General features: G+C 47.5%; 1 protein-coding gene across 2 annotated transcripts in view; it reads left to right on the forward strand.

Annotated features, from left to right (window-relative positions):
• Window positions 1–9,129: 9,129 nt before the first annotated feature.
• HEXA (hexosaminidase subunit alpha) overlaps window positions 9,130–19,610 on the forward strand; it is a 34,538-nt gene continuing 24,057 nt past the window's right edge. For both annotated transcript variants that reach the window (XM_059714923.1, XM_014604474.3), the window contains exons 1-6: window positions 9,130–9,400; window positions 15,970–16,068; window positions 16,767–16,832; window positions 16,977–17,023; window positions 17,442–17,552; window positions 17,988–18,089. In XM_059714923.1, the coding sequence (XP_059570906.1) occupies window positions 9,145–9,400; window positions 15,970–16,068; window positions 16,767–16,832; window positions 16,977–17,023; window positions 17,442–17,552; window positions 17,988–18,089 (681 nt within the window). In that variant the 5' untranslated portion in view covers window positions 9,130–9,144. The remainder of the gene's footprint in view (window positions 9,401–15,969; window positions 16,069–16,766; window positions 16,833–16,976; window positions 17,024–17,441; window positions 17,553–17,987; window positions 18,090–19,610) is intronic.

Below are 19,610 nucleotides of genomic sequence, written 5' to 3' on the forward strand. Positions count from 1 at the left end.
AACATCCACAATGTGCAGGATGCTCCTAGTGAAGCAGGGGATATGGAAAGCACTAGCAGAGAGACTGCTCTCACTGCAGCAGGTTACAAAAAGGACCTATATCTGGTGTACCAGGAAGAAGCAGAGCAAATGGGAATTCCAGACCCATGTATTAGTTGGCTAATACATCAGTCAAATGGCATCCCTGTACTCAAGGACAAGTAGTGTGGCCTAATGGATAAAACACGTAAATGGAACTAAAGACCCTGCTTGTAGTCCTGGTTGTGAGGGTGCCATGTTGAGTGCCCTTCTGGAAGTTACTTCCGTTTCCACCCCCACAGTAAATAAAGACAATGATACTGACCTCCTTTGGAAAGCACTTTGAGATCTACCGGATAAAAGACCTAGTTATGAGCTACAGACTATTATTAATTATTACTATCAAAACTACTTAAGATGCCCCACATTAAGCTAATGTGGGCAGCCATTTAAATTGCACAGATAGTGCGTACCATTTGTCATCTCTCATGGATTTCAATATCAAACATACTACTTGAGCTGCAGGTGGACAGCCAGTTAGTTCAGCAGACAGGACACGTGCTCAGCTGTTCACACCTCCTTGTGCCTCCTCACCCAGCAATTCCCTTGCTGTGGGCAACACCTGCAAACTCAATTAATCAATCATTCAGCTCATAGGCAGTTTCGCTGCTGCTAATAGCAGCCCTGAAATTGAGGGCTGCTAGCCATGCTCACCCTTGCTATTAGTAACCTTGAAACTGATGGCTCCTACTGCCTTTTATGGCTGCTTGTAGCAGCCGTGAAATTCAGTACACGCCTTCAATTTAAGTGTTCTCTTTCCAGCTATGTTTGCTGCAGTAGTCCTAAACCAGACACTACCACATAGCACTGACAGTGGTTGATATGGGCTGTAGGAATTAACTGTCCACCACAAATAATTATTCCATCAGGCCTCATGCCAGTAACTGGTTAAAATCCTGGTGGCTTTAGTGTGAATAGTCCAGAAAACTCCAAAATAAAAAACTGAAGGAAAATATGATGGCAGAAGGGCTGTTTTTGCTTAATTGAGGAACCAAATATGTCATTCTGGTAACTTGCACACAGATACTGTGCACCTTCCCCTAGCTGCTGAAATGAGAATGGATTCTAAATAGAAAGCTCTTACAGATTATTAAAGACAATCTTGTTGTCTATCAAGTCCTGGATCAGACAAAAATTCTAGTCAACACTTGCAGGCGCAGGCTGATAATATTTTGTAAAGCCACCACGTACAGATTACAGAGTCTGCAAAGACATCATCAAAGCTATGTGCCTCCCTGCCGTCTGTCAGTACCTATTGACAGAAGAAATCAGAAACAGCCAAGAACTGAGTATTCAAAAGGAAGTATTTTGCACTTGATGTCCCTACCACAACCATCTTCAATTGTTGCTTTGATTAGCTATACCCTAACTAATGGAGACCTGGTGGGACTTCACCCATGACTGGACCACGGGTATAGAAGGCTATACCCTGTACAGGAGAGAGTGAAGGGACAAAAGGGGCGGGGGCGTAGCTCTCTGTGTTAAGGAAAGCTACACGTCCCTGCAAGCTGATGTTGGCGACCAAGGTGGATGACTGGAGACCCTCTGGGTTAAAATCCGTGGGGAACACAGCACAGGGGACACAACGGTGGGAGTCTACTAAAGACCTCCCACCCAAAGTCAAGAGTTTGACCAGGAGTTCACCTGGGAACTGGCTGAGGCCACATGCTCCAGGACCATGGTTGTCATGGGTTACTTCGATTATCCAGACATCTCGTGGGAGGATCACTCAGCAAAATCCGAGCGGTCGCAAAGCTTCCTATCATGCATGGATGACCTCTACCTGACTCAAGAAGTCTATGGGCCAAAGCAAGGTAAAGCGCTGCTTGACCTGGTACTGGCTACTGGGGATGACCTAATCGGCGACCTAGTGATTGATGGGAAGCTGGGTGACAGCGACCACGAGCTGATCACCTTCACCATCTGCCGTAAAGCTGGCAAGTCAGTCAGCAACACGGAAGTCCTTGACTTCAGGAAAGACGACTTTGACAAGCTCAGGAGGTTCGTCAGTGAGGCCCTAAGGGACCACAACCCCAGGGGGAGGGGAGTCCAGGAAGAGTGGTTGCTCCTCAAGGGAGTGATCCTCAATGCACAAGCTAAGTCTATTCCATCTCAGAGGAAAGGCTGCAAGAGGGCACAGCAGCCCCCCTGGCTCTCCAGGGATCTAGCAGACCTCCTGAGGCTAAAAAGAAAGGCCTACAAAGGATGGAGGATGGGATTCACCTCCAAGGAGGAATATTCTGCACTGATCCAGTCCTGCAGGGAGCTGACCAGGAAAGCCAAGGCTGCAACTGAACTCCAACTAGCTTCAAGCATCAAGGACAATAAAAAGTCCTTTTTCAGATATGTGGGGAGCTGGAGGAAAAGCATGGGCAATACTGGACCCCTGCTGACCCAGACGGGACAACTGACAACTGACGCCCAGGAAAAAGCCAACCTATTAAATGGGTACTTTGCATCAGTCTTTCATTAGTCCCATGGGACGCCCATGCCCACTACAGGACAGGGAGGTCCGGGTGAGGGTGATCCCCTGCCCTCCATCAATGCTGACCTCATGAAGGAACACCTTGAGAGGCTGGATGCCTTCAAGTCAGCTGGCCCTGACAATCTACACCCCAGGGTACTCAAGGAGCTGGTGAGCAACATAGCCCAGCCTCTGGCACAGATCTTTGAGAACTCCTGGCACTCTGGTGAAGTGCCCAAAGACTGGAAGAAGGCCAATGTGGTGCCTATCTTCAAGAAAGGGAGGAAAGTAGATCTGGCGAACTATAGGCCCATCAGCCTGACCTCTATCCCGGGGAAGATCTTAGTAACGTTTATTAAAGAGGCCATCCTTAATGGACTGGCCGACACCAACATCCTGAGGGATAGCCAGCATGGGTTTGTTGTGGGTAGGTCTTACTTGACTAATCTCATTTCCTTCTATGACCAGGTGACCTATCACCTGGACAAGGTAGAAGAGATTGATGTCATATATCTTGACTTAAAAAAAGCCTTCGATCTGGTATCCTATGATCACCTCTTGGTGAAACTGGCGAATTGTGGCCTTGGGTCCACCACGACCTGCTGGCTGGGAAATTGTCTCCGTGGTTGGACCCAGAGGGTGGTAATTGATGGAAGTCAATCATCATGGTGCCCTGTGACCAGTGGGATCCCCCAAGGGTCTGTCCTTGGACCCATATTGTTCAACATCTTCATTAATGATGTGGACATTGGACTCAGAAGCGGACTGGCCAAGTTCACCGATGACACCAAACTTTGGGGCAAAGCATCCACACCTGAAGACAGGAGGGCAGGCCAGGCTGACCTGGACAGGCTCAGCAAATGGGCAGACGAGAACCTGATGGTGTTTAACACTGAAAAATGCAAGGTTCTCCACCTTGGGAGGAAAAACCTGCAGCATCCTTATAGGCTCAGCAGTGCTACGCTGGCTAGCCCTATGGAAGAAAGAGACTTGGGGGTCATCGTTGACCACAAGATGAACACGAGCCTGCGGTGTGATGCTGCGGCTAGTAAAGCGACCAAAACGCTGGCTTGCATCCATAGATGCTTCTCAAGCAAATCCCGGGACGTCATTCTCCCATTGTACTCGGCCTTGGTGAGGCTGCAGCTGGAGTACTGCGTCCAGTTTTGGGCTCCTCAATTAAAAAAGGATGTGGAGAAGCTTGAGAGAGTCCAGAGAAGAGCCACACGCATGATCAGAGGTCAGGAAAACAGACCTTACGATGACAGCCTGAGAGCCCTGGGGCTCTTTAGCCTGGAAAAGCGCAGGCTCAGGGGTGATCTGATGGACACCTATAAGTTTATCAGGGGTGACCACCGGTATCTGGGGGAACGTTTGTTCACCAGAGCACCCCAAGGGATGATGAGGTTGAATGGTTACAAACTACTGCAAGACCGAGTCAGGCTGGACATAAGGAAGAACTTCTTTACTGTCCGAGCCCCCAAGGTCTGGAACAGCCTGCCATCGGAGGTGGTTCAAGCACCTACATTGAACACCTTCAAGAGTACATTGGATGCTTATCTTGCTGGGATCCTATGACCCCAGCTGACTTCCTGCCCTTCAGGCAGGGGGCTGGACTCAATGATTTTTCAAGGTCCCTTCCAGCCCTAGTGTCTATGAAATCTATAAATAAAATTTTCTCAGAAGACAGCTGAATGGACTCTAGACAGACCTTCCTGGGATGAATGTAACAAAGGAAACCAGGACTAATTGTCCCCACAACATCTTTACCTCCAGAGGTATCTAGGTGATAAAGTACTTAAGGGCCTGTTGTACACAGAAGGTGAGACTACACAATAGAAAGGTCCTCTCAAGCCTTAAGCTGTATGACTAAATACATATTAAAAGTATATTGACCCATTAAGTGAATGACCTGCCAGCAGTTTGCTTTAGGATCCCACTTTCCTAGTTTGGAAGGGGATGGGTGGGACATGACCCCACGTACATAGTCCAAGCAGAAAACCTATCTCAAGGTCCCAGGGCTCATTGATGAACACCTTGCTGGGGTCGTTTGACCCCAGTACTCTTTTCTGCCCATGGCAGGGGGTTGGACTTGATGATCTGCTCAGGTTCCTTCTGACCCTACCAACTATGAAGCTATGAAACTATTGTTGGATGATTCATAGTGGTTCATTTATGAGGTGTCAAGTGACTTGTTGTTTTGAATGTGGGTAGCACAGTCCTACAGTTTCTTGAGAAGCCATTCCTTTTGCATGATTAAACTCTACCATTGCTTTCAGACAAACCAACCACCCAAGTGATATGAAGTGAAATAGGGGGTGGATTCCAACCTCTGAAACGGGGAGCAAGAAAAAGAGCATGGATCTGTAGGGGAAAATCCATATGAAATTGTAATAATGGTGGAAACCAATTAGCTCAGTGGCTGCCAAGTTTGTTGTGCCCTGGATGTTGCTATATCACTGATCCATCACTCCCATGGCCATGGGGATAAGTCATGCTTCACATTTCAGTGCAAAAGCACGCACACTTTATTTTTGGCTTGCTGTTCAAACTCCCCATCCCTTCACAAGCAGTTTTTCCCCATGGCTGCCATGTTGTTTGCACCACTGTTCTGTCACTGCAAGCTGAACCTGCAAACCATAAGGATTTAGATTGCCCCCACCATCATTAGATGTGTGGCTCCTCGGAACAGTGAGGAGTGGGAGTAATAAAATATTATACCTTGTAACAATACCCAGCTTTACTAAGTGTTTTTTCTATTGCTGTCCTCTGAATGCTTGGTTCTGTGCAGCTATAGAAGAAGGTTTGGGAGTCACAAAGTGGGGGTGGGGCTTAAACAAAGTAGGTAAAACCTGTGAATGTATGAGGGGGCAAAGAGAAAAGGGAGCTGTCTTGAGGGCAGGGAAGTGGGTCTAGTGCTGCTGCCTCCATAAGCTGAATGCTCTGAGGAGCCAAGCAGAAGGCAGCAAGGTGGGGTGTGGTGGAGGCTGCCTCTTATAAAGGAGCATAGGAGGATATGGGGATGAAAAGAGAACCAGCAAGGCCATGAGGAGTTGTGGATTAGGGGATGGAGGTGCTGAGTGTGGAGTGAGTATGAGAGGTAGGGACGGGGAAGCATGTTCAGAGATATGAGAGGGGCCCATGATGGGATGAGGGGGGAGGTGACCTGGTGGTTGGGTACTAGTTTAAGGCTAGGAGATCTGGTTCAGTTTTCTGCTCCACCACAGATCTCATGTGTGATCCTGGGCAAGTCGTAGTATTAGCACGTTGGTCATGGCTGTGATTTGTATACCAATATAGTTATGCCGGCACGACCCCTAATGTGAATGAGTTTATAAAGCTGTCTAATTGCAGCACAACTTCTTTTCTTTTCTGTACAGGAATAGACTGGCATAAACCATAACATAGCATGAAATGTTATGGTACAGATGCCCTAAAACAAAGACTTCAAGCTAGTAATTCTGTCACATGCAAAGGTTTCTCCAAAGCCCATCTTCTGTGACATATTACCTTTACATAAAGCACCTGTAGCCAAAACCATTTAAGAAAGCGTTGTTCAAAAATGTTTTACCAATAAACTTCATCACACTGGAAATCCATGTACCAGCAATGATGAGATATTACATATTAGTAATAAATGCATATTGTGTCAGCAGAAGACAGCTCTCATAGGCCAAGCTTTACACTTAACAGAGAGGTACATCCCAAGTACCTATAATTAAGCAAAAAGTCCATTGTTGATACACCAAAAATACTGTTTTTCCACCATTAATAGTCTCTGCAAACTTCAAATCAAGCAGTTAAGATTCCAAAAGAGTGTTGTTCTATGATGGTCTTGAACTTTATTCAGATTTTACAGCCATTTTACAGACAGGAAAAAGGTAGACTGGGTCTAATGCATGTTATGAGGTTGACTTGAAAAGAAGAAACACAAAATTAATGAATTGATGTGCCTGCAATAAGGAATTCAGATTATAATTAAAATATGTTAAAGTATATTAATCAGTGAAAACCTACTTGCCCTTACTAAAGCAATACAGCACTTTCCTTTTTTCAAAATATTCAGAAAGGAGGGCAAACTCATTCAATTTGCCATACACGATCGCATAATCTGCACAATATTGCTTCAAAGACAGTCTTCAAGATTGACTTTTGAAAGATTTTTGTTTCTCACAATGACCTTTTTATTCCATATTTCTTTGTAAAATGAAAGCAAGCACACAATGCTTCTTAGCTGTACTACACAGCATAAACAGTTCAAAATTAACTTGCTACCCATCTGGTGCTTAGAACATGGCCAATTTTTGTCATTTGTTGCTCTAGTCCTGCAGTACAATCTGCAAGTTATTGCTGGTTTGGAGGAGATAATAATATATAATCTGACTCTGAATGGGTGAAATTGTCTCACTCCTCCAACTTGGGAAAGAGCCACTAACTAACAATTCTAACCTGTGTTTTTTTAAACAGTGCTATTCAGTAATATCTGTGTAGATTTCCAAAAGCTACACCTCCTGAGTTCCTACCAAACAACACTGGTGCCAACAGTAGGTGTTTTAGGCACGGGTCATTAGATATTCAAAGAAACACTTGGAATAGTGTCCTCTTTTAGATTTGAAAATTCACTGAGAACTAAACACAGGAAGCGTGATTCAAAGCTTTTGTCACTTTCACATATAAGGTACCTCCCTGGTAGGCATTTGACACTAGTTGGTTGACTCATCGAGTTGGTTCGTTGACTCATCAACGAGTATGGAAAGCTTCCCATTTATGCTTTAATTGCGTTTGCAATTCTTTTTCTGTCTCATCTCAGAAGCAATGTGGTCATTTTTCCCCCTGAAGTGCTGTAAATGGGATGCAGCCCAAATCCTAAATTGGTTCTACATTTGGTTAAAAGTTCCAGCAAACCAGAATGGTCTCCAAACATCTTTCATTCAGAGGCAAGTAGTATGCAACATAGAAAACTGCATGCATGGACTTTACATTAGAAGTATTCAGTGTCACACATTTTGGGGAGTTTGGAGGGTTTTTTTAATAATATGTTGTCTCATCACAACTTCAGCTCTAGACTACCTGTTTTCCTTTATTTTCTTTCAAAGGGATTGTAACTGAGCACCTTATTTTGATCTATTCTGTACAACATTAAAGGAACACCATTCATTCGATAGGCTTGTTCCCTAACTTAAAAGCTTAAAAAAACCCTGAACGCTTCAACAAATATTGCAGAAGTTGTCCCCACTCACAGGCCCACGCGTCCTGCTCCACATTTCTGTTTGAACAGGGAACCGGCCAGGAGAACACTGATGCTGCTACAGGCAGCAGCAGCTTCAAAAAACACCTCACTTCCCACTAAGACTTTGGGTAGTTTCATCTGTGTTTTGATACCACTCGCCTCCATTTGTTGTGTGATCTTGCTTGAAACGACATTTGATATTTTTTGTGTGGTTGGGGGCAGGGGAGGGGGTGGGGTTGATGAAATACTGGACCACTGTAGTGCATCTCGTGCAACTGAAGAGCATTGCTTAAGCAAACCTTATGCAAAGGCCATGCTCTGAAATAAAATACGTAATGCATGTGACTGAGGTGAGGTGCCTGTTCACCACAGTCCCAGATGGGGGATTGTGTTATTTTTAGGCTGAATGGGGGGGAAGGGGTGGGGGTAAAGGTGCACTGGCAGCTCCTGGGCTCTTTAAACTTTGGTCAGGGAGTGCCTCTGCAAACTGAAACGCTTTGAAATCAGTAGTTTTCAATCCTTTTAGACTCAAGAGCTTCCTCGCTAAACTCAAGGCCCTCCTTGGAAAACACCAGCTCTTAGTTTTTACTAATTTTCTGGATACAGAAAAATACGACAGCAGTTCTTACAACATGCAAAACGAGGGCTGGAGGGGACATCCCCTCGGGAGGACACATCCAGTCCAACCTCTCGGGGGAGGCTGTTCCCTCCAAAACTGTTGTATTTGAACGGGATGGATGGGTTAGGGCTGATGCCGCCTCGGGACTAGATGCCCTCTGCGGGGGTCCCTTCCAGCCCGGCTTCTCCACCCCCCCATGAAAAGTCACAGAGGGCGGGATGGCTTTAACGCTCCGGATCCTGTGCCAAATCTCGGATGTCTCCAACTAAATAGCTGCAAAAAAAAAAAAGTCTTCATTTGCAAGCTTTCGGGCCCACACGCCTTCCTCAGGCAAGGGAGCGTGCACGGGGCGCACCACTTCACCCAGCTAGAAATGAAACGTCACACTGACGTCTCGCGGCTCGTGCAGCAAACCCCGCGCGCGCCCTGCGCAGCGCCGGGCTACTCACTGCCCTCAGGGCCGAGCTCCCGCCTGCCGCCGGCACCCAGTGGGGGGCGCTGTGCAGCGCCGCAACCCTGCAGCCTCGGCCTGGGCCCGCCCCCGCGGGGTGACGCCTCTGCCGCAGGGAGGCGGGAGGGGAGGGCGCATGCCCACGTCTGAGGGGCCTGGAGAGGCGTGGCCCCGCCCCTCATCGAAGCCCCGCCCCCTCCCCTCTCCCCTCCCCGCAGGGAGCCGCTCCACGTCACGTGGCGGGATTGTCACGCGGGCGGTCACATGACGGCTGGGAGGGTCACATGACGGTCGCGGGTAGCATGGCGTGCGGGCGGCTGTGGCGGGTGTGGGTGTGGGTGTGGGTGCTGGCGGGGGCGGCGGGGCCCGGCGGCGGCGCCGTGTGGCCGCAACCGCAGCACGTGCGCGTGTGGCCGGGCGGCAGCTCCCGCCTTGTGCCCGCTCGCTTCCGCTTCGGCTACGCGCGCGGCTCGGCGGTGGGGCCGGGCTGCGCCGTGCTGGACCAGGCCTTCCTGCGCTACTGGCGCCTGCTCTTTGCCGCCCAGCGCCGCCCGCCAGGTGAGGGGGGCCGGCAGGCAGTGTCCTGGGGCGGGAGGCCCATGGGGAGCCCTCGGGGCGTGGAGGCTATCTGCCCCCAGGCAGGCCTGCGAGTGCCTGCAGCTGGGCACTCAGGTCGTTGCTGCGGGCGGCAGAGAGGAGATGCCGCACGGCTCCAGCCTGTCTCTGCTCCTCATGCTCGCCAGAAAGGCACCGGGATCCAGGTCTGCAGTAGGGTCATGGTCCCCCCTCTCCTCTATGGCTGTGAAATGTAGTTGACCTGCCGTCATCCCCTTCAGAGCCTGCAGCGGGCTAGCGCCCCGTGGAGATCCTCCTCCTCCCGTGGCATCATTGCCAGCCTTGAGTGGGGGATCCTCAAGCACCAGCTTCGCTGGTTGGGTGCCACGTGTATCTGCCCGGCTCTCAACTCCCAAAACAAGCGCTTGGCTTGTAGTTTAGCTGCCGCCTGAGCCCTTGCAGTGGCCAGAGGACGTGCTGAAGGCACATCTCAAGAAAATGGGCGCTGACATCCAGAGCTGGGAGGGGCAGGCTGCCAACCGACTCCAGTGGTGCTGCAACCTCAACTTTGAAGCAGAGAAGGGAGAATCGGGGAAGGAAAAGGAGAGAGATCCTAGCCTATGGCTTACTCTCCCCTGCGGAAAGACTTGCAATGTCTGTGGATGGGTCCGTGGCTCAACGTTTAGAGTCTTGAGTCGCCTCAAGACCCATTAGTGAGCAGTGATAGATATCATCCTTGAATTAAGGGATTACTGGCAACAGTGGTGGTTCGCTAGCACAGTTGCAGCCCAAAGGGAGGGACTCCTTTCAAAGCGCCCCTGTGTGCATAAATGACCCCGAAATGCAGCGCTCTGCCATTGGGTCTTTGTGGCACTGGAGCATCTGGATGTTCATTTCCCCCCCATAAGTACCCTTTCTTGAAGATGTAAGCACATGACAGCAAGGTGGCTGCCCTGTGTCGTCTGGGCACACCTAGGAGATGTGAATATTGCCCTGTTGCATTGGGTTCTGGGTGTGCACCTGTACAGAATGGAAAGTCGGTCCTTGCCGTAAGAAGATTAGCATGTTAATGTAAAAACAAAATCATGTTTGGACTGAATGTTTGTAGGATGTGTCTCTTGGCCTTAATACAGGATAAATTGGGGGTGGCCAACTTGATATGCATGTCCCAAGTGACATTGCTGGACATAAAACCAACATGTTGGTTTAGCAAACTAGGGTTTATTGCATAGTAATGGGCAACAGAGTCAGACTATTTAGCAGTACACCACATGCTTATATCATACACTCAGCATGCATACCATTCACACTAAGTCAACTATACGTGGCTCTTGGAGTCGCATTGCGATGGCCAGTCACAGGCTTCTTCAAGGCAATGTCCAGTCGAGAGGGGGCGCCAGCTCTCTTGATGTCGGTAGGTTGGTGTTGGTGGTCAAGGCGCTCATCAGGCTGTTTTTTCACTACCTTTTTATTTCCTTTTGGGCAGACTTCGACCAAAGCCTGGAAACTTATGGAGACTTCTTTACCAATTACCATTTACCTTTTTGCATATATATATATATATATATATATATATATATATATTTTTTAGGCTCTATCACCAGTTACGTGTTGTCTTTCATATTCCAGTCTTTTTTTCAGTCCCACATTGTACCATCTCCACATTCCTAAGACCCCTGTATCTTATCTTGTTACTTACTGTAGCCGGTTTGTACCAGCCTCCATTTAACCATTTCTCTTGCATCATTCACAGCCCACAGACTTGCACAGACTTGCTTGCTGCTTTTAAAATTGTTGACACAGTTAAGATGGCTACTTAGCATAAGCATTTATAAGCAGAGTTATAGCATAAGTATAACATATTTTAAACAATAATAACATATTCTGAAACATATTCCAACAACATGGGTAGCTTCTTTGTGACAGACAGCAGATCAGGGAGGGGAGAGGTGGCAGGGATCAGAAAGCAGAACATCAGATCTGAAAGGGGAAGGGAATAGGAGTGGCACCATGGAAGGTCTGGGGCTACTTTGGCATGGCAGACAAAAAGATTGGCTCTCAATGAGATAAAATATTGCAGTGATTTAGCAAACATGCTCTGAACTTTTGTAAAACTCTAGCATGTTTAAATGGATTGTTCAAGCAGCAGAAGTTTCTTGCGGGGGGGGGAGTTACAACAGTCAAAGATCAGCAAAAGGATGTTTCTCTTGAGATTCCAGGCAGCTGAACAGAGCAGTTTTTCCTTCCTGTCTGGCTTCTTCTATCTTGTTTGTCAAACAGCCAGGCTAGAAATTCCCTGGTTACTCAGCGGTCCAGTCCTGATTTTAAGAGTGGTGATAAGCTCTGCATATATGACTAAAATGTGGAAACAATCTGTACCCGCTGGCTGACACTGTCGTGTTGCCCTCTGTTCTGTAGTACATCTTGCCTTTCCTTTCAAGGTTCTTAAAGTGCTTTACAAGTATTAGTGAAGTAAACTACACTGGAGTTTAGCTGACTTCTGCAGCATAGCCCAGATGAGTTGCCCAGCCTTGTACTTCAACTACTAGACCAGGGTTGTCTAATTTCTAAGTGGCTGAGTGCTGCAAGTCCCACAGCCACATGCTGTGCCCCTTCCCACCCCACACTTCTGCCCCCACCTACGCTGCACCGTGTAAAAAGCAATGCCCCCACCAACCTCCTTCTATTGCACGGTAGCAGTGCCTCCAAGCCCTGAAGACTGCACTGTGCCACATGCCTCTTCACCATGTCATGTGACAAGCACAATCCTGCTGTACAGTGTGTAGGGTCCCTGGGTCCACCCAGCCACAGGCTCTCTTGGCCCTGCTGCCCTAACCCCAGGGGTAGGGGCAGGAAGGAAAGCCAAAGGAAGGAGAGAGAACTTGGAGACTCCAGCAACAGCAACTGAGTAGTGGGGGAGTAGTACCCAGAACAGGAGCCCAGGGACTGCAGGTTCATCTCTTGGGGCCAGATGTGGCTCAGAGGTCACAAATTGAACAGCCCTGTACTAGACCATAATCTGTTTTGTTCTTGGGGGTTTCTTAGTCTTCATGTCCTTCCTTCCCTCTGGGACTCTTGACCTTTCATTTGCTTCAAATCCTACCCCTGCCCATGACGGTTCTTTGCCACTTCACTTTGCCTGGGAATGGGTTGCTGCCAATGTTGTAGTTGCTTAAGCTCTGGTTCTCTCTGACAAGCTCAGGTCTTGGTGTTTGTAGCACTGCTCTGTATTTCTTAGCTGCTAAACTGGGGCTGCAGGGAAAAAGGACTCTGTCCATGCAGCACTCTCATAATCAGACCTGCATTCTCAGTATACTCTCTCAATTTGTGAGCGTCTGTCCTTGTAGGATAAGATGCAAAAACACCCTAGTGCAAGAAGCAGGAAAGCAATTTTGTCTAGGAAGTAAAGGATGTGACTTACTCTTCGGTCACTGTAGACTATCCTATATAGTCAAATACTGAAGGGCTTAAACTTTAAACAGGCAGGGGTTGGTTTGGGACAATTGCTAGCTGATTTTTTTTTCTTAAGCCAGTATCTCTTTGTGGTGGCTCAAGAACCTAAACTCTTTACAATAGTTCCCAGCTGCTGTTGTCACAAAGCAAACATTCACAGTGTGAATTGGTATACGTTGATGCTCTAATGTCTGTCCAGCTCTGCAGTTGGCATGAAGCAATAGGTCTGAGAAATACAGCATCTCCTATTCATCAGAAATAACCAACAACCGTCATGCTTAATAACTTAAATGTCAACATGAGTGGTTTCCCTGCCGATCAAAGCAAAAAAAAAAAAAAAAAAAAGATGATTTTAGAATGCATGATGCACTACTTGAAGTACATCAGATTTTGACACAGCAAGTGAGTCAGGTAAAGGTTTGTGTGGTCTCGGGGGCAGCCACTTTCCTTTCTTCTCTTCTTCTTCCTCTTCACCCCCGTTCTGACCCCCTGTAAATAGCAATAGGAAGTTAAGTTTAATTTTAAACTCAATACATGGGGGACTTCCACATTTCTAGGTTCTGCCAGGAATCTGAACTGAAATGATTATTCATGTTTTCCCACCTCTGCTAGAGGAAAATGTGACCATCAAATTACTTGGAACAATTTTTTGGATGTTATTTGTTCAATTATGACATGTGCCTGCACACTCATCTCATCTTTAGTTAGTCCTTGTATTCTTTCCAGAACACAGTTACTTCCTAACGACATGTCTAATTGCATTGTTTATTTTTATAATTATTTTTATTGGAAGGATTGTTGTGAATAATAGAAGAATCAAAATCACATATAGAAAGGAATACTGTATTTCATAAAGTAAGTGTGGAATTGGTGTTCTAATTAGAAATGAATACAAGGGTCATGTTTCAAAGAATTAGAGAAACTTTGATGTCAATTAAACCAGCTAATTAGAATGTGCCCATGCAGAACCCTGGTTTGACTATTCTGGATTGCTTGTATTTGGAACAAGTGCTGCAATTTCTAGACTAAACCTCCTTGGAGCTTCCCCAAACATTCCCATCCACTCAACCCACTCTTACCCTCTTTGAAGCCTGTGCAAATCGATCAGCTTTGTAACTCAGCCTTAAGGTTGGTATATCTGGTAGACCAAGGAGACCTCTAAGTAGAGAACCACTCCCTGAGATCATCTTCCCAGAAGGCATCTGCCATTCAACCCAGTTTCAGTGAGCACAGCACAGTCTTTCTGACATTCCTTGTAAAGCTGGAGTGGTACTCTCATTTCTTAGTGTGACAGGTTAGCATTGTACTTCGTAATAGGCTGGTTGGATGGTATATGCCTTGCCAGTTCTTGGTTCATTATTAAGCAGTCCTTACTGTCAAGGTTACTTAAAGAACAGTTGGTGACCCATGGAAAATTTGACAAGACCATAACGTTAGGAACTATCCTACTTTTATTGGCCCAACCTTGACTAGCAGAACTACAACTGCTGTTCTGTTCTTGGAAATTTCCATTTATATCTGGTACCAAGAAACAGATTGCCTCTCTCAGTGGGACGTCCTTTGCTTGCTTGGAAAGAATCTAAAATTTCTGTTTGCATAAGGGATTTATGAGTCATGCGAATAGGCTGGGAAATGCTGTCCTTTGTTTCTCCACGTTCTGGGACAAATGTCATTTCTTTTCATGTCTCCAGGGCTCTGTCTCTTGTCTTTGCTGGCCCCTGGTATATCTCTTTTCATTCTATCTCCAGTTATAAGATTGGTTGAAAGTGGCTTGGTCCCTCTGGGTGTTTTCATTCCTCTCAGATTTGGGTAGTGCTTGCTCTTTCACATGGCTTAGCAACTGGTGTTATGTCAACATGGTTGGCTTCATTACTGACTTCTCCCATAAGGGAATGTCTGTTAATCCCTCCGATCCATCTTTTCTCTGTCGCCTTGCCCTCAGAAGGCAACATTTTCCTCAGATCAGAGTTTGTGGTCTTTTCATCTTGCCCAGATGTGGGAGGCTTCAAAAGTTCTTTCATCCTAAAGTCCAAAGCCATTTGAAATTGATGGGGAACTTGAGCAAGTTGTAGATTAAGTCCTTGCTGTCATTCGGTAAATCTGCTCTGTAAGCCTTTTCATGTACTCCAGGATTAACCTTCCTTCTGCCTTGCCTCAGGGTCCCTTCCTCACCTCCCCTGAGGAGAAAGAGAGTGAGGAATGTTTTCAGGTTTGTGCTCTTTCTACCCAAAACTGGGGAAGTTTAGTCATTTGGAGCTCTCTGTGCCCTTGAGATTGTCTAATGAAATATGATGATGTGGGTGATCTCACCTGTTTGTATTCAAAACGGGTTCCATTGTTCAGAGTGTGCTATGACATGTTGCTACACTGGACTTCAAGCTCTTTCACACACAGTTGTCCCCCACCTCTGCTTGCTTATGTGTTTAGCTGCCATTTTACAGTCTTCCCTGGGGCGCTCGAGTAACAAGGGCAGACCCCACTAATGAGGGGTGAGACTTTCCTGTACAGGCAGTTTTGTTGTTTCATAGTTTCATAGTAGCTAGGGTCAGGAGGGACCTGAATAGATCATCTAGCCTGACCCCCTGCCACAGGCAGGAATGCATGCTGGGTTCACAAGACCCCAGACAGGTGATCATCCAACCTCCTCTTGAATTTGCCCAAGGTAGGGGCGAGGACCACTTCCCTGGGAAGTTGGTTCCAGATTTTGGCCACCCTAACTGTAAAATATTGCCTTCTGATCTCTAGCCTAAACCTGTTCTCCATCAGCTTATTACCATTGTTACTTGTCACCCCAGGTGGTGCTGGGGAGAAAAGGGCTCTACCTATTTGTTTCTTTGTCCTGATCTTGCATTACATCCACAATAGCACTCATTGAATGCTTCTACTACCAGTTGTGCTTCTAAAAGCCCAGATTAGACCTGTGGGTAGAGGAGAGGGGACATCTCCCTTGTGTATTAGAAGTCACACTGACAGTATGAGCAAGGGTCTGATGGCATTTCCGCTGCTTTGCGAACTGAATAAATGGAAGATGGGTGTCTCCTCAGGGGAGGAGACACTGGGATTTGGGGCAGGGGAAGTGCATTGAGTTTGGTTTTATCTGTTTTCTGTATGTGTTGCAGAGCATGAGCAACTGTGGGAGGTGCCCAGCAATGAGTTGCTTGTCTCTGTCACCAAGCCGGGATGCGAAGACTATCCCAACATGGATTCCGAGGAGAGCTGTAAGCATCAGCTTATGGCAAAGCTGTATCTACTGTGACAACCGTGTTAAAATACTAGCATAGGGGCCACAGATCCCAGGCCATATATATCAGGGAGCTTCCTTGGCTATAGCTAATCCCAGTAAGAGCTGTTGCTATGCATCACTTGAACAAACATGGTAAGAAGGTTATTTGAGGAGGGATGTGGGGACAGCTGTATGTTGACAGACACAGAAATAACAGCCTAAAGCACTGTCCATGTCTAGATGGTCAAGTGCTTTGAAAAAATGTGCAGTGGGGCATCATGCTTATTATATAGATGGGGAAAGTGAAGTAGGAAGCTGAAGGAGCAGGTATCTCTTCCATTCAGTGCTCATGCAGTTATTGTACCTCTGCAGAAGAACCCCCTCCCCTTTCCCCGCCCCCATAGCAACCTCTTGTCTGAGTGGCAGAATTAACCTTATCCCAAATGCATCCCAAGATTGACAAAGATGCAGAGCTAGAAAAGCAGTGTGGACTGGGGCCTGATAGAAAAGCTAGAGCTGGCAGGGAAGGCCTGCCCAGGGGAACACTTCTTCCATTAACCAACAAAAAATTGAGAGTACCAGGTTCAGTCATGGTCCCATCCCAAAGCTGTTGGGTATAATTTCCTATAGCCCAGGAACTGCTGTGTTGGGGGTCAGATGCACAGGATTGTCCTGCATGATGCTGTGTTTCAGATAAGCTGTCCATTTCAGAGGACTCCTTCCTGCTGACTGCGGACTCTGTGTGGGGAGCACTCAGAGGTGAGGTGTGTTCACCTTTTGAGATGATCTGATATTTACTACCCTCCTCCGAGCCTTCTTGTGACTCCCACACCCCTATTTTTCTCCATCTCCTGGGCTCTGTTCCATGCTGAAGGCCTAATGTTGTATATGGTTCTCTTACAGGCCTGGAGACCTTCAGCCAGCTTGTTGGACGGGCTGAAGATGGCACAGTGAGTGTAGTGCTTGCTATCCTGAAGGGTGGAGACATGGGTCCAGCCTTCATTGCAGGCGACTAGTGCAGACTCCTGTGGTGATGCCCTGCCCAACCTCATGGGGCCAGTGAAGCCAGTAGCTGAATGTAGGGAACACTGGGAATGAGCAGGGAGGGGAACACTTTCTCTTGGGAAGGGAGGAGTCATGTCTTGGAGCTAAGTAGCAGGTCCTAGTGGCTGGCTTGTCCAAGGCCATCCATGGGCTAATGGGAATGCTCCTGCCCAGCCTTCTTGAGCCCTAGGGAGGTAGAGGCCTCTGCTGAGAAGGAAGCTAACCCTACACGGTAAGTGTGTTCATGGGAATATTACAATGTGTATGTGCGCTTACTTAGAGCCCCTTACTTGCTGAGGGGCTGACACACTCTTTTCTTTGCAGTACTATGTCAATAAGACTGACATTGTGGACTTTCCCCGCTTTCGTTATCGAGGCTTGCTGCTGGACACCTCTCGCCACTATCTGCCTGTGGGAACCATCCTTGAGACACTGGTATGTGTACCTGGAAATTCCCTGTCTTGCTAGCAAGTTTCTCTGCCTTGAAAGCAGAGCAAGCCATTCACTATCCTCTCCTGGAGGATTCCTCAGGACTTCCTGAGTAGGCTTGTAGGTAGGCTGCCCATAAGGACAGCTGGGCTTGAATGGGTGTTGCAAGGATCCCACTTGGTCTACAGCACCTCTTAGCAGTGATGGTGCACATAGTGGGCAGTTCTTTGTGTGACCCTTTGATCCTAGAGTTGTTGCTTGAGCGCATGGTGCTGTCCTTCGTTTGGAACCTGTTTGGAAATAGAACCCTGAGGGTGTTCTACTTGCACTCTGAAGTCCCTGTTTAGATGCCTAGGGCACTCGGAAGGAAACTGGCTGATCTTCCTGCATGGGACAAGGCTATATCCATCTGTAACCCTGTTGCTCTCTTCTGGCTTCCAGGATGTCATGGCATACAACAAACTAAATGTATTTCACTGGCACATCGTGGATGACCCCTCCTTCCCATATGAGAGTGCAACTTTCCCAGAGCTCAGTGAAAAGGTAGTGTGTTCTGGTTCCCTCAACTCTGACGTACTTTTGTAGCTAACAGTGGGGAGGCCCATTATCTAACCCCCGATTGATGGGGCTTTCTTTAAAGTCAGTGGGAACCTCTTGCAAAGGAGAATTGGGCTCCATATGTTTTTCGTTTACTGATGCATGTGCTCCTTATATGTAAAATGTGTTCTTGGCTTGGTACATGAGCCAGACTTCATGCTACCCTCAGAACCAGGTCTTTTTAGACCCTCCACTAGAGCCTACAGTGTCATATGTTCCTTGGCTTCATATTGCCAGGGTCCTTTAAAATAGAAGCAGCAGCTTGGTTCACAAGTGACATGAACTGTCTCTCATTGTCTGCAGACCAGACTGCTGTGTATGCCATATATGGCTTAGCATAGCTGTTAGCCTGTATACATGAAGGGCCTTGGTGGGGAAGGAAGAGCCTGTGGATGAAGACTGAGGGGCATGGGCAGAGCTGTGTGAAGTTGTGAGCTGGGCTAGTGGAGGAACTGGTGGCCCAGGGCTGGGAGTGAGGCAGTTGTAGGCCTAGACTACATGTTAGCAAGTGTGCTTGGTCTCTGTTTAGTAATCTTATCCTTCTAATTTCATGCTAGAATAGAATAGGGAGTGTGAGTAGAAATGGGGAAAAGCTGCCTTACTCAGCAACCTCTTGAGAGGTTGCCCGGCTGTATGAGCATTCGTGGTCATCTGGCCAGGTGCCGGGGGATTGAAAACTGACTAATGTGGTCCCAATTTTCAAGAAAGGGAGGAAGGAGGACCCAAGTAACTATAGGCCTGTAAGCCTCACCTTGGTGCTTGGGAAGATCTTGGAGAGAATCATCAAGGAGCACATCTGTGGGGGGCCAGCAGGGGAGATCATGCTAAGGGGCAATCAGCATGGGTTCATCAAAGGCAGGTCCTGCCTGACCAACCTACGAGGCCCTACGAAGAGAGACTGGGGCACCTGGACCTCTTCAGCCTCCGCAAGAGAAGGTTGAGAGGCGACTTTGTGGCTGCCTATAAATTCATCATGGGGGCGCAGAAGGGAATTAGTGAGGCTCTACTCACCAAGGCGCCCCTGGGGGTCACAAGAAATAATGGCCATAAGCTAGCAGAGAGCAGATTTAGACTGGACATTAGGAGGAACTTCTTCACAGTTCGAGTGGCCAAAATCTGGAATGGGCTCCCAAGGGAGGTGGTGCTCTCCCCTACCCTGGGGGTCTTCAAGAGGAGGTTAGATGGGTGTCTGGCTGGGGTCATCTGAACCCAGCACTCTTTCCTACCTATGCAGGGGGTCGGACTCAATGATCTATTGAGGTCCCTTCTGACCCTAACATCTATGAATCTATGAACCTGATTACCTTTTATGACCAAGTAACTAAATCCTTGGATGATGGTGTCACCGTGGACATAGTCTTTCTAGACTTTAAGAAGGCCTTTGACACTGTCTCTCACCCCATCCTCATCAATAAATTAAGCGACTGTGGCATTGATGCCTACACAGTTGGATGGGTAAAAAATTGG

Source organism: Alligator mississippiensis, chromosome 11 (genome assembly GCF_030867095.1).
Source record: "Alligator mississippiensis isolate rAllMis1 chromosome 11, rAllMis1, whole genome shotgun sequence".
In the NCBI taxonomy this organism is placed as follows: domain Eukaryota; kingdom Metazoa; phylum Chordata; order Crocodylia; family Alligatoridae; genus Alligator; species Alligator mississippiensis.